The sequence below is a fragment of the Musa acuminata genome, chromosome BXJ1-2, assembly GCF_036884655.1.
Source record: "Musa acuminata AAA Group cultivar baxijiao chromosome BXJ1-2, Cavendish_Baxijiao_AAA, whole genome shotgun sequence".
NCBI lineage: Eukaryota > Viridiplantae > Streptophyta > Magnoliopsida > Zingiberales > Musaceae > Musa > Musa acuminata.
This window is the reverse complement of record NC_088328.1, coordinates 32442569-32455954: the sequence shown is the minus strand read 5'-3', so window position 1 is coordinate 32455954 and position 13386 is coordinate 32442569. Positions and strand designations below refer to the sequence as shown.

At 44.2% G+C, this 13386-nt stretch overlaps 2 protein-coding genes across 2 annotated transcripts; both read right to left on the bottom strand.

Annotated features, from left to right (window-relative positions):
* Positions 1 to 527: 527 nt before the first annotated feature.
* Positions 528 to 6214, bottom strand: LOC135610506 (microtubule-associated protein 70-1-like). Its single transcript, XM_065105091.1, has 11 exons — positions 5642 to 6214; positions 5449 to 5534; positions 4576 to 4641; positions 4319 to 4489; positions 3534 to 3704; positions 3269 to 3424; positions 2994 to 3140; positions 2745 to 2816; positions 2122 to 2643; positions 1853 to 2040; positions 528 to 1017 (listed from the first exon to the last, which is right to left on the bottom strand). Exons 1-11 carry the CDS (start codon positions 5889 to 5891, stop codon positions 981 to 983), a joined length of 1866 nt encoding a protein of 621 aa, XP_064961163.1. The 5' UTR covers positions 5892 to 6214; the 3' UTR covers positions 528 to 980.
* A 1099-nt stretch (positions 6215 to 7313) lies between these two features.
* On the bottom strand, positions 7314 to 9813 carry LOC135610498 (probable inactive receptor kinase RLK902). Its single transcript, XM_065105083.1, has 2 exons — positions 8367 to 9813; positions 7314 to 8146 (listed from the first exon to the last, which is right to left on the bottom strand). The coding sequence occupies exons 1-2, from the start codon at positions 9712 to 9714 to the stop codon at positions 7491 to 7493; spliced, it is 2004 nt and encodes a 667-aa protein (XP_064961155.1). The 5' UTR covers positions 9715 to 9813; the 3' UTR covers positions 7314 to 7490.
* Between the last annotated feature and the right edge of the window lie 3573 nt (positions 9814 to 13386).

Sequence of the window (13386 nt, the reverse complement as noted above, 5' to 3'; positions counted from 1 at the left end):
TGTTTTCAATTATATATATTTATATATATATATATAAATATATATATAATATATATGACTATTTAAATATTATATATATATATATATTGAAAATTTTGGTAATTGCTGCTGTTAATCATGATTATTAATGAATTTAAAGATATTGAAATTTTAGTTTACCTAAAACATCCCTAATTACTTTTGGTAATTGTTTGATCCTTCATACTTTTTCGATGTCAAACAACTTGAAACTAATTTACTACAATGATATATTTTAGTGTTTTTAAGTTTCGTAGGCAGCTATACATCAATCTTAAATTTAGGAGAGCAAATATAAAAAAACAATCGCTTTAGAGGAATCTATACACATAATTAAAGGAATCAACTTAAGTCGATGCCATTGCAATTGGGCCCTCTGGTGGTTCCCAAATTTAGGACCATAACTTTTGTACATTCTCTCACCAACTCACATTTCCCACAAGTTTTAATAACACAAATGGAGAACCAACCAAATGCACATGATTCAGTTTTAGGGAGAGCAGAGGAAATCAAGATCAACCAATTAGGGGGTGTATAACACACACAAATCTAGGAACAATCAATTAGAGTGTGTAGCACGCAAGCAAACGCAAATATGGAATTACAATATTTCCCACATCCTTGAAAAGAAGCGGAGAAAGAAAAAGGAAAACCAAAACACTACTGGCGTGACTTTGTAGAATGCTGAAGAACAAGGATACACCAGGCTATACAAAACAAATAAGACATTGTCTTACCAAAATAAGAGGTCATGAAGTTAGCAAACCCATGCATCACTTGCTGTAGCCAAACTATATAGAGTCGAAGTCTGGCAGCGAACAGGATCTCATTTTCCAAATGAGCTCCCTGGCAGAGTGTTGCAGGGTGTCTGGTGCTGGTTTAAGTCTAAAGATCAACTTGACTGAGGGATGAAGAACGATGCAGAGGATCTCATTGATATCTTCAACCCTTGTATTTCTTCGTTATTGATTGCGCATCGACCCACTACGAGGCAGAGTCCTAAATACGGAAGCAAAGACACAACGTTATGTAATTAGAAAGCAATTTTACAGTTTCTATACATGAAACCTCATCATTTTGATTCATTATAATGAAGCTGGTACATTAATGTTAGGTTTGAGTGCTAATATTTTTTCTACAACATAAAACACGTCCGTGGATATTATAGTCTGTGAATTTATTTGGACCTTTCGTGAATGAACTTTCTATGGTATTAAGCGTTGTTGGATGCCATACTAGTACATTAAGAAATGCCAATGGACACAAAGCCGCAACAGGTTTGAAGAATCAGTAAATGACAAAGCAAACAAATTAAGTACAATTAAATAAATCTATTTTCCTTTACAAGTTCCGCGCAAGGGAGAAGGCTATCAAAAGATAATGCAGATGTATCAAATTAACACCTATAATATGTCAGTGAGAAACAAGGCCAGAACTGACTAATTAATGAACCAAGAATTTCAATAAACATTACAGAATTAATACCCTACATTCTAAAGAGAATTCAATCTCAAGCCTGCTTTGTCTATAATCAATTGATTTTATATGCCAGCCAATTTTGATTTATCATCAATCTCCAAGGTTCAACAAAAGCTGGAGTCCCATCTAAAGGGGTATATCACAATCATATTCTACAAAATCTAGTCAATGTTTTCAATATAAATAGAATTCAGCTAATATAAATGTTATATTTGATGAAATATCAATTTCAAATTATGCAGCAGAAACAACAATTAGATCTAGACCAAAATCATCAAGAGGAACTGATATGCAGTAAAAAGAATCTTAGCCAAGTGATCACAAATGACAAATACCACAGACAGAGTTGTCATACCTTCCTGGTAGCAATTGAGAAGTACTTGTCGGGCCCTTGGAAGCACCAAGCCTCTTGGACTTGTTATCTTGTTCTTTCTCCACTCGAATAGCAGCCACCTCTTTCTCCATTGCAGCTACTTCCCTTCTCATCTTTTTTGCCTCCACTTCCATCGCTTTAGTCAATGTATCAACTTTCTTGGCCAGCATCTAATTAAGAATATCACAGAAAAAGTTAGGCCTTGGAAAATGGCAGCAGGACTTGTACAAAGACGCAACAAAGACATTTACCTCAATTGCATCATCCTTGTCTTTTAAGCTTTGGTCCTTCTCATGGCATGCTTTTCTCAATGAAATAACCTCCTTCTGCAACATGTCATACAATAACCCAGATACACAATCATCAGTGTCGACATTAGGGAACTCAGTAGTTTTGTCATCTGGATTTTCTTTCCAACTGTTTTGCAAGACATTATCTCTAGTTGCGTCTGAAGACTTGTTCAGCAATAAGCCTGCTCCATTCAAAAGGGCTTTGCTACGGTCCAATGACCTAGTGCCACCATCAAACGACTTAGATGCCCCTTTGGCATGTTTCAGAACTGTGCTACTAGATATAGAAGATCTCATCTGAAATGATGGTCTCCTTGACAGGAAGCCATTAGCACTCTTTGGAATATTATCAGCTCCACCAAGGGACTGGCGACGTGAAGGACCATTGCTTACATTCTTTCCCTCCACATTGATACGGTTAGTACCACTTGCCGACATTCTCAATCCATCTTCTAAAACCTTGAGCCGTAAATGAAACTTCTCCTGAAAAGTCAAAAAACTCGTCACTTGTCAATATATATCTTGATCTACGTCACAACAAATGGAACATAAATATGTTAAAATTTGAAGGTGAAGTATTCTACTTTTAATTGAGCTTCAGATCTTGCAGTACGCTCTGAAATGGCAAGTTTATCTCGAAGTTGCTGCATCTCACCCTGCAAACAAAAGTCAAATGACGACAATGTTTACCGCAACAAGAAAAAGTATTGGGAGTTTAGCCTATCCAATGAAATTCTAGAAAAAAAAAAGAAGATACATAATCTGGGGAAAACAAATATTCCAGGATATATCAACTCCATCTTGAAGTAAATTAGCAAGCAATTAATGCTAACCTGCATGAATCTTCGTTCCTCAAGCCACTGTTTAACAGGCATTACTTTGTCATTAGCATCCTTCCATTCATTTGCCACTACCACTGCAACCCTATTAGCTGTAACCTTTGCCCGAGAAAGTTCACGGTCAAGGGTTTTCATCTCTTCCTGAGAAAATAAACAACAAACATGATAATGAGAAAAATGCACATCTATGCTCTAATGACTTAAGTAGTTCAAATACAAGAAAAGAAAGAAATTTCTCTAATAGATCATAATAAAGCCGAACATATTACACTCATCTCCTGAACTTTCCGCTGGTAATCCCTAACGGCATTTGCAGCTGCACCACCTGCAAGAACAGCCTCTTCTAGTTCTCGCACAGTCTGGCTAAGTTTTTCAACCTCAGCAACCTTTTGTCGGTGCATTTTATCCAAGATCTTGTTCTCCTCCTAAAAGCAAACAATGGATAGAGTGAACAACTTTTAAAAGCACTACAGCCTACAAACTTTGTCCAAAGTCAACGACTGAAAATTAAATAAGCATTTACATCCTGAATACCTGACAGATCTCAATCTGTTTCATTAACTCCTGGTTCTTATTTTGTAGATCGTCCACCAAAGAAGCCTTTGCTAGAGCAATCTGTACAGTTCGTTCTGCATCCAGAAGTGCTGCTTCCTTTGATTTAGTAAGACGATCTAATGCCCTGTTGTCATCCTGTAGCTTTGCAATCTGTACAAGAGAAGTAGCATGTGGGTATTGTGCAATACTAGGAGAGCTATCTTCAGCAGTTTCCAATTTTACTAGCTCATTTTTTTTCTGCTAATTCATAAATAAGCCCAAGGTGTTATGCCCAAAAAAAATGTTCAGGTGGCTTGCAACCAATTGAACAGTTAACTCTTATCTCCTAAGAGCACAACACAACTGACATACAAATATCACAATGACCAGAATAACTATTATTCAGAAAGACGTTAAAGCCAAGCTCACAAAGCAATAGAAATCCTACCAGTGTGAGGTTGTGATCTTTCACAAATTTGTTTCACTGTGAATAATAGCCGTTGGGGAATAGATTGTGAAAAGTAAAGAGTGCACCCAACAACAGGACGTGTTCAAATATAAATATTTAAGATGCTAAAGAATTTAAATCATCAGACAGATTGTTTAAAAACAAAAAAAAAATACTTGAGTAGTTATTGCAAGAAAACTAAGTTGTTTATTAATTCAATAGAAAATGATGGTGGTTGCTGGCCACAGGTAAAGAACATCTATATTTGGGTGCAATACTTTGTCAAAGGAAAATGGAAGAATGATAAGACTATGCAGGAGCAAGATTCCAAAACAACCTCTTGACGCGCTAGCTTCAACTCTGCCTCGAGAGGTGCAAGAATGGCTTCAATTGGAGGCATGTCATCATCCTTTTGAGCTGCGTGAACTCTTCTAAGTGTTGCCTCAGCTGCAAACTGGGCAGCCAAGGCTGCTTTCTTTTCATCATTTATCTTCTTAATTTCAAGATTCTGCAAAGTCACTATCTCATAAACCACAGACTCATAACAGAATCATAATAGGAAAAACAACAGTAAGAAGGAATTTTTTGTTGTACCCTGCTCTCCAGGAGCGATTCGGTGAGCTTGAGCTTCTCATCCAGCTTTGTTAATTCTTCCGTCAGCTGATATAGGTGAGAGGACAAATAGAATGCAGCGCATTGATATCATGGATTAGCTTAGTCTTTTCTTAGATTGGAATACAAAAATTAAAGAAACAAATATCAAAGAGTATTCAACAAATAAATTGAAAAGATAAATAATGCATTAACATTTTGGCATCAAAATGCACTTCAAAATTAATTGAAGGCATGGATAACATTGTAATCCTCATTAGTTGGCTAAAGAAACTAATATGGCCTGTCTCCAAGTAGATGGCATCCGATGAATCCACGACTCAAAGTTATAAGATCCATTTGTATTTCCTTCACTGAACCCAAAAAAGCATAACCCAATTTTAGATGGAATCTTAGAGCACCTTCACGTGGAAATGTTTCGAGTAAAGCCAGAAAAGATTCAATCTTTAGCACATTCTCCATCCCAGAAACCATAGCAAATAAGTTGAACTACTGGGAACACAGCATGTTACTTTATCATATATAAAAGGAAACTCACATGTCGACTGTGCTAAGAACTAATATAAGCTAAATTTAACGACAACAAATGGAAACAATGAGAAATTTCAATAAAACAACCATCGCATGGCAGGAACAGGGTCTTTAAAAAAAGTACCAGTTCCTTGCTTCCCAAAAGAAAATAACGAGAAAGGAAAATAAGCTTTCAACCATATATCCGAAGGCAGCATCAGAAAATAAGACAAAGAAGAGGCAGAAAAAAAATGGCAACATACAGGAATAGAGATCAAGGAAAATAAACCAGGAGAACATGGGAAGCAACAAAAGAACGAGCAACAAGAAGTAAAATCGAGTCACCTCTTCGACTGCCCTCTCTCTTGCACGTTCGGACAACCTAAGAGCCTTGATCTCCGCATGTGCCTCCGACAATTCCCGATCTTTGTCTGCATACCCCCCCAAAGATTTAAACTTCAGTGCACAAAGCTACATTTCCCCACCACATCAATCATTTACATAAACATAGAAAAATAAGGAAAACCCACATTCCCACCTCTAACTTCATTCTCGAGCCTGTTGAGCTCCACCTTCACCGGATCCGATCCATGGAGCAGATTAATGAACTCCTCGACATCCAAGCTGGGCTTCATCGAGGCCCTCCGCCTCAGAGTCGGCCCCGCCTTCGGCTCACCCCTGGACGAGACAGACGCCGTGAGAACCGCCGGCTGCGTTGTCGGCGTCGCATTCCCCCCGGCGGCCTCGCCGACGAACCCCTCCCCGCAGTCGTCGAACAGATCTGACATCCCGGATCTGACGCGCTCTCACATCGAGAAAGAACCCAATAACAAAAGAAGAGGGGAAAGAGGGGGAAAAGAAATCGAAATGCGAATCTCAGCACCGGATCGGAGGATTAGGGTTTCCTCCTCCTCGATCGCCACTGAGATCTCCTTCCGAGGGCTTCGATCGATCGATCGATCAGCTCCCGAAGGAACCCTAACTCCGTTATCCTCCTCCGATCGCCCTCGCCGCGGGTGATGTGGCGTGGGGGGAGCATTAAGTGAACTACGGTGAAGCGAGAGCGAGGAGGATCGGATCTCCTTTTATACTACCCTTCCTCAACTACCGGCAGCAGGCAAAACAGAGAACTCAAAAGCAGCCGCATAAGCTCTATCGGTGCCCCAAAAAATCGAACCCGAATCTTGATGCTGATCCAAGGGAGGAAAATGAGCTCGCAGTGCGGATTCGACTTCTGAACGCGCGGTGCGGGCACCGCAGCAGGAGGAAGGAGATCCTGCACGCTCGGAGGGGTAAGACACGCACCCCGGTCATGCAATCTCAACTCCGCCGTTAGGCTGTCCGGCAAACGACAGCAGACACGGATCCGACGTGTCGTTGTCCGGAGAGCCGAATCGCGTGAGCGGGAACAAAATCGAACCGGGAGTCTGGTCCGGTCCAAGGAAAACCGAACCGGATCCAATGCGAACTCGGCCTCAAAGTGCGAGCCGTCCGCGAGAGGAAAAGCCGTACGCTTTCGACGCAGCTCAAAGTAGAAAGCACACGACGGGCACGAGAAAAGCCACCGTGACCTGCGGATCGAGGAGACGAGGCGGATCTCTGCTTCGCTCGACGACGGCGCCCCTCATCGCACGGCATGAGCTACTGCTCATCATTTCCACTAGCTCTTTTCGGCTGACACGGGGTGGGGCATCTCTCAGACGAAGCAGATGGAATCAGCCAAGGAGGAGGAGGAAGCTCCAAAAGCCAACGATGGCAGATGAAGTGAAGAACTCCATCAGCGTTTGTTTCGCATGGCCATTGACTGGGGAAGAAGGTGTTGGATGGATGCTGGGATCTAAAAGAATCATGGAGAATCTTAAACTCAACAGTGCGTGCTCACACGAAAGATTCTCAAGTACAAATTGCAGAAAAATATTCTTTCTTGGAGAAGTTAATATGTACTTTGTAGTATATGGGACCTCAAAGTCAAAGTTCAAAGTTCATCAAACCATTTGAGGCTCCCAAATTCCAACCCCTACACATTAGAAGAGTGTTGTTGTTCACCAAATAAAGCAAAAGAAGGAGAGGCACTCCCAAAGTCCTTCCTAATCGATGTATATACAGCCTAACCCGAAGACCTCATCTATGAGAGGCCTCCGCGACGAAGGAAACAAAGACAGATTACACATCCCTACTCGCCACCAAACCAAGATATGACGAGCAAGGGGTGAAGAAACCACAGATTAATACATACATACATACATAATCTAATGATAAGAAGGTATTCATCCTGGAATGCAGATAAAGAGAGAAGAGCAAGCAAGTTTTGCTCAATCATAAAAAAAAAATGAAGAAAAAATGAAGCAAGCACCAGACTCATAAATCAGAAACACAGCCAGTAGATCTTAAGACTCGGCAATGGAGTCCGTCCTCCTCGATGAACTGTCATCACCATCTTCTAATCCATCGGCGTTGTCCTGCTGCTCTCGGTGGACTGCTCTTCGACTTCGGATCTCCTCGATGCGGACGACAACCTCTGGCATCGAAGGCCGCATGTCCGGGGACTGAGCTGCACAGTTTATGGCGAGCTGCAGAAGCTGCACCATCTCCTCCTCCACGTTTTGGTACCTCAGCAGCTCCGGATCAAACACCTCGGCTGCCCACTCATCGCGGACGATCGATTGGACCCACCTTGGCAGATCGACGCCTTCGTCGTTGAGGAGGGCTTGCGTCGGGGCCTTCCCCGTTAGCAGCTCCAGTAGAAGCACACCGAAGCTGTAGACATCAGCCTTCTGGGAGACCCTGCAAGGGTCGGTGACCTCGGGAGCACGGTACCCGGAGACGCGGGTTGGAGAGGAAATGGGACCTGCAAGAAGGGCGAGGCCATGGTCGGAAAGGCGGCCTTCGTATGACTTGGTGAGCAGGATGTTGGAGGACTTGATGTTGCCGTGCGAGGCCCAAGGTCCGGCGGAGTGAATGTATTCGATGCCACGAGCTGCCGCAAGCACGATGCCAATTCTCGTCTCCAAGTTGAGAGGAGTTCTGCCGGAACCCCTGTTGCCTGCAGAATGAATTCCACCAAACATCAGTCGAAGCAGGCAGGCTGATGTAGCCGAAAAATCTTCCATGAACTCGAGCCAATCGAAATGCACACGAATGAAGAACACTGTTGACGATCTCCCACAGGTTTGCAGATATCTAATTTGATTAAAAGGAGGAGAAAAGATGTAGAAATGCTCAAAGAGGAAGAGAAAGCAAGGGGAGGAAGCAAAATGGGTTACCATGCAAGAGAGCGGAGAGGCTTCCCAGGGGCATGTAATCATACACCAGAAGCTTCTCATCCTTGCTGTACAGGTACGCCCTCAGCGGCACCAGGGTCGGGTGGTCCATCGCGCCGATGACCTCCACCTTCTCCCGGAACTCCCTCTCCGTCAGGGCCACGTCTCTCAGCCTCTTCACCGCCAGCGTCGTTCCCATCTCCAGCACCGCCTTGTACGCCGTCCCGAACGTCCCCTTCCCCAGCACCTCCGCCGACGCCCTCAGCAGGTCCTCCAGATCGAACAGCGCCGCCCGGCCACCGAAGAACACCAGCTTCTCCGCCCCGGCCGCTGCTACCGGAGTCGCCGACTGGACATTCCCGCCCGCTGCTCCTCCTAAACCCTTGTCCTGCTCTGCCGCCGCCGAAGCCTCTGACTGCTTCCCTCTCGCCTCCACCGCCTCCAGCGAACTCGTCTTGCTCTTGCCGCTCCTCCGGCAGAGGAGTATCAACAAGATGAGCCAGATCAGGAGGAAGACGGCGGAACCGATGACGATCCCGGCGATGGCCCCGCCGGAGAGCTTCTTCTCGTCATTCCCGGCCCCGCCGCCAGCATTTCCTCCCACCGGCACCTGGGCCACGGGGCCCTGGCCGCTCGGGCTATTGGCCGCCGGAGATGGCGCTATCTCGCCGGGGCACGGCCCGAGAGGCCCCCCGCAGAGCCCCGTGGCCAAGAAAGCGGTCGCCGGAAACCCGCGGAGCGAGGAGGGGATCGACCCGTTGAGCTGGTTGAACGATGCGTTGAATTGGGCGAGGTTGGACAGGTCGAACCGGGGGATCTCCCCGGCAAGCCGGTTGGTCTCGAGGTAGAGGGTGCGGAGCCGGGTGAGGTTGTTGAGCTCCGGCGGGATGCCGTCGGAGAACTGGTTCCCGGCGAGGTTGAGGCGGACGAGGTTCTTGAGGGAGCCAAGGGCTGGCGGGATCTCGCCGGAGAAGCGGTTCTGCTGGAGGTAGAGGTTGCGGAGCTCGGAGAGTGCGGGAAGGTCCGGCGGCAACGCGCCGGAGAGGGCGTTGTAGCGGAGGCTGAGAACGCGGAGTTCGGAGAGGTTGCCGACAGTGCCAGCGGGGATCGAGCCGATGAGACCGACGGCGGGGAGGCGGAGGGCGGTCACGCGGCTGGACCCGCACGCGACGCCCTGCCACGTGCATGGCGAGTCGGAGGCGTTCCACGGCAGCACGAAGCGCCCCACGGCGGCGCGGAGGGCAAGCAGTGCGGCGCCGTCCGCAGCCAGATCCGGTGCTCCGCCGGGGATCGAGGACATCAGAACTAACGACACCAGAAACACACCGAAGAAGAAGGGTGGTGAAGCCATGAGGGCGGTGACGGGACTCGCAGTGTCTCCCGTTATATGCCGCGCACGGTTCGCTCCACCCTCTCCCGCGGTGCTATAAAACCCTAATCTTAAGCCACTTGAAATGGTAGGAAGTCCCACCACCCACTTTGATTTCGTTGCCTTGACAGCGACGAAGAAGGATTGGAGCAAAATTACACGCTTAAGCTTCGATTAGGAGAGAGCCTAATTCTTAACGCCTAAATTTCACGCAAGTAGACAGAGGAGAAGGGAAACGTACAGACTACCACTGCGGCAACTGTTTCTTCCTTCACTTTTGTAGTCAGTACGTATACTACTACTCTTTTCCTGCATGTTTACCTTTTTTGTTTCAAATGCATGTATCTACGTGGGACTTCTTTAATAGTGTTTTGGATTAGTCTTTGTATTAGTTGAAGCGGATTAAAGGGTTGGTGGAAAGTCGAACAGACTTTAAGAAACGGCAGCTCAACAGATGGGCCCCGCTGCCGCGGCAAGTAACAGCCGCGAGTTGACGGCGTTAGGAGGCGGATGTCAGGTCTGGAAGAATCTCGGCCCTCCGATAGCCTAGACGACGAAAGAGGACCGTCGGATCGATCCATCGGATTAAGATCCGAGCATCTTCCCCTTATTGCCGTTGTTTCTCGTGCAGCGGACCCCGCCGCTGCACGAGACCGTACTACGGTTCGTGGCGAAGCGGGATCCACCAGCATCTCGGCAGCTTGTCAGGGGCTCGTTGGACGGCCGTGATCAATAATCACGGGTAGTCCTAGCGAGAATACATTTGTCTGATTCATTCTGCCTTTGCCAAATTCAGAAATATATCGATATTCAATTTTATAAATACTAATAAAGCATAAATAATATATACAAATATATGGCTCCAAATATTAAGATCCTTTGGATATATCTATCTGTACATTGATATCCATCCTATGCAAACACATACAAATAATCGAAACAAGAAACATCAAACCATCAAGGTTTTAGCTAAAGTGTTCTTGTACATCCAAATAAATCTCGAATCTTAATTGATCAGGAATACAGAGATGAAAACTCGACAATGGATCCATCAGGCTACCAAGCTACATGTTTGGCAGTCACAAATTAGCATCTGGATGTTGGATAACTTGAGTTTGAAATGTCAAGATCAACCATGGAACACTCGAATCAATAAATAGAACCATGTGTTCTACCAAAGTATTTTGAGAACAGTCCAAAATAATGTAATTTGGAAATCTAAGTTGCTGTCACAGAATGCAGTTACTGAAAGAACTATTTAATAGATATCCTACTTCAATGTACTGATGTTGCCAAATTACAAGAGAATGTAATGTGAAATTTAAGCAACCAAAAGTGCATCTAACTTAAGAAAGTTTATAACTACTACTCTCTCTCTAACCTAATCTTATTTAAGGAGAATAATTAAGATTTGGACCATTAATTGATGGACCACACAGATGCATATGCAGATTGGTTCCCCTGATGGAAGGTTGCATTTCCATAGCTTGCAGGTCAAGTAGTCTCCATGTTCAGCATAGCATAAATTTCTCCAAGTCGAAATTTTGATTGCAATTAATAAAGTGCCATTTCTCCCACGGTCAACTGAAACATGGGAGTACAGTACAATAATTGCGTAATAAAGGAGTTAATGCTTGCAATGAATTATAAATGTAAAATGACAAGTAAAGAGAAATATTTCTGGAGGAAATTATTTTTAAAGATGACTACAAATGACCATATCATTTACTGATGAGATAGGTAGGATCTTGCATGTTCCTTTCATATTTCAGCTTGCATGGTGAGGCAAAAAGATCATTTGGTAAAAGGAATTGGCTTTACAAAGAAAGAGTGTTCCTTCAAGTATGCCTTATCACATGCAAGACCAACAAAATCAACACAATCAAACACCAGTCAGCTTTAAGAAAGGCAAGAAGCTGAGAGCATTTTGGAGAAAGTAACAATCCTGATTCAGTATGAGTTGCATAACTCATATTTACCTCGTTACAAGTTCTACAATGTTCAAACAACCTAAAATAACCCCTGGAAGACTTGATTGGAGCATGACTGTTTCGTGAACCTACCACTTTTGACTTCGGGATTTTTGATATTGTTTTGCTTTGTAAAAAGAAAAAACTTCAAATTTATCCTCTCTGCTTTTCCATGATATGAGAAATGAAACATTATATGATATCCTCAGTGACAGTTTTGCGCAACATTCCTATCTTCCCGTCTCATATCCTCTTATTGTATGATGGGCAATAAAACTCATCAACAATTGTCTCTTCTCTTTTCTTAGATAGCATTTTTTTCTATTTAATTTTTATACATTTTTTTCTATCTTATATTATCTTTTATACATTGAGCTTTTCGTCTTCTTCATAAATCGCGCTCGTTAGAGTATAACACCCTAATTGTATTTTGGGATGGGATTCCGATCTTACTGGCACAAAGGTTCAAAATTCACCTTAGGACAACGATATGTGCCATTGGATTTTTATTTTTAATTAATCTATGTTTAATAATTGATAAGATGATTTAATCTATTTCTATTATAATCTCTTATCATTGCTCTAACACAGGTTACTTGAGGATGTAAGAAGACATCATCAGAATTCGTACCAATAAACAACAAAAAGGAAGGAGATATGCTGGCAAAAGGGTCTTTAAGGGTCAAAAGAATTAAAGAGGAGGAGACTAAATTATAATCACAAGTAACAATTGGAAGTTAATGGTGAACTCATACTTTCTACTCTAACAAATCAACCCATCACAATCCTAAGACGATGCAGTAGACACTATTCCATCGCCAAATCGATCAGAGCGCGCAAAGATTGATCGACTTTCCTGCAATACCACAGCGCGATGGCGTAGCACCAATCGACACTATCTACTATTTGCTAGCTTCTGAGATGCTGAAGGATGTAAGAAGACATCACTAGAATTCATACCGATAAACAACACAAAGGAAGAAGATACGCTGGCAAAAGGGTCTTTAAAGGTCAAGAGAATTAAAGAGGATGAAGTTATTGAATCGACTCATCGCGATCCTAAGACCCTATCCATCACCAAATCGATCAGAGCGAGCAAGGGATGAGCGACTTGCCTGCAACACCACAGCGCGATGGCGTAGCACCAGATCTGGTGGTTCACTATCACCGCCTAGCAACCGGCGGCACTGCGGCCCGCACCCACCGAGGGGTCTGCGAATGGTGTCGGCCTCGAGGTTGAGCGGCGAGGCGGCAGCCCCATGAGGACGCCGAGGTGATCATACATCGGGCGTCGAAGGGCTGGGAGCGAGGAATGGTTGTCGATCGAGAGACGGCCGTTGGAGTCGCGATCGAGGTCAGAAAGAGAGGGTATGAAGACGCTTTGAAGCCGGTAGTGAAGCGTTTGGGTATTCGTTTGCGGGACGGAACTCGAACGCGCCAAAAGACACAACGCAAAGCGCTCAGTTGAAAGTGACAAAAAATTACTCCTTCCTCGCTGCGTCGACTCTCCCCGCAAACGTACCTCTCACACAGCTTGTTGTGGGACCCCCAAAACAGAACTACATCAAAGCCTTTACCTGCTTCAAGTAATCTTCCTATGATAAGACAAATATAAAGAAAAGGAAGATATGTAATGCACAAATCCTATCAATACATACTACGATTAATTTGATCTGCACAACCA

Bases quoted from the DNA above. Each gene is read 5' to 3' on its own strand.
- LOC135610506 (XM_065105091.1), bottom strand. From the start codon at position 5,891: ATGTCAGATCTGTTCGACGACTGCGGGGAGGGGTTCGTCGGCGAGGCC. The intron at 4,490-4,575 runs GTACAACAAAAA...GTGACTTTGCAG, and splicing joins AATCGCTCCTGGAGAGCAGG to AATCTTGAAATTAAGAAGAT. The intron at 1,018-1,852 runs GTATGACAACTC...TTCCGTATTTAG, and splicing joins TCTCAATTGCTACCAGGAAG to GACTCTGCCTCGTAGTGGGT.
- LOC135610498 (XM_065105083.1), bottom strand. From the start codon at position 9,714: ATGGCTTCACCACCCTTCTTCTTCGGTGTGTTTCTGGTGTCGTTAGTT. The intron at 8,147-8,366 runs GTAACCCATTTT...TTCATTCTGCAG, and splicing joins CCTCTCCGCTCTCTTGCATG to GCAACAGGGGTTCCGGCAGA.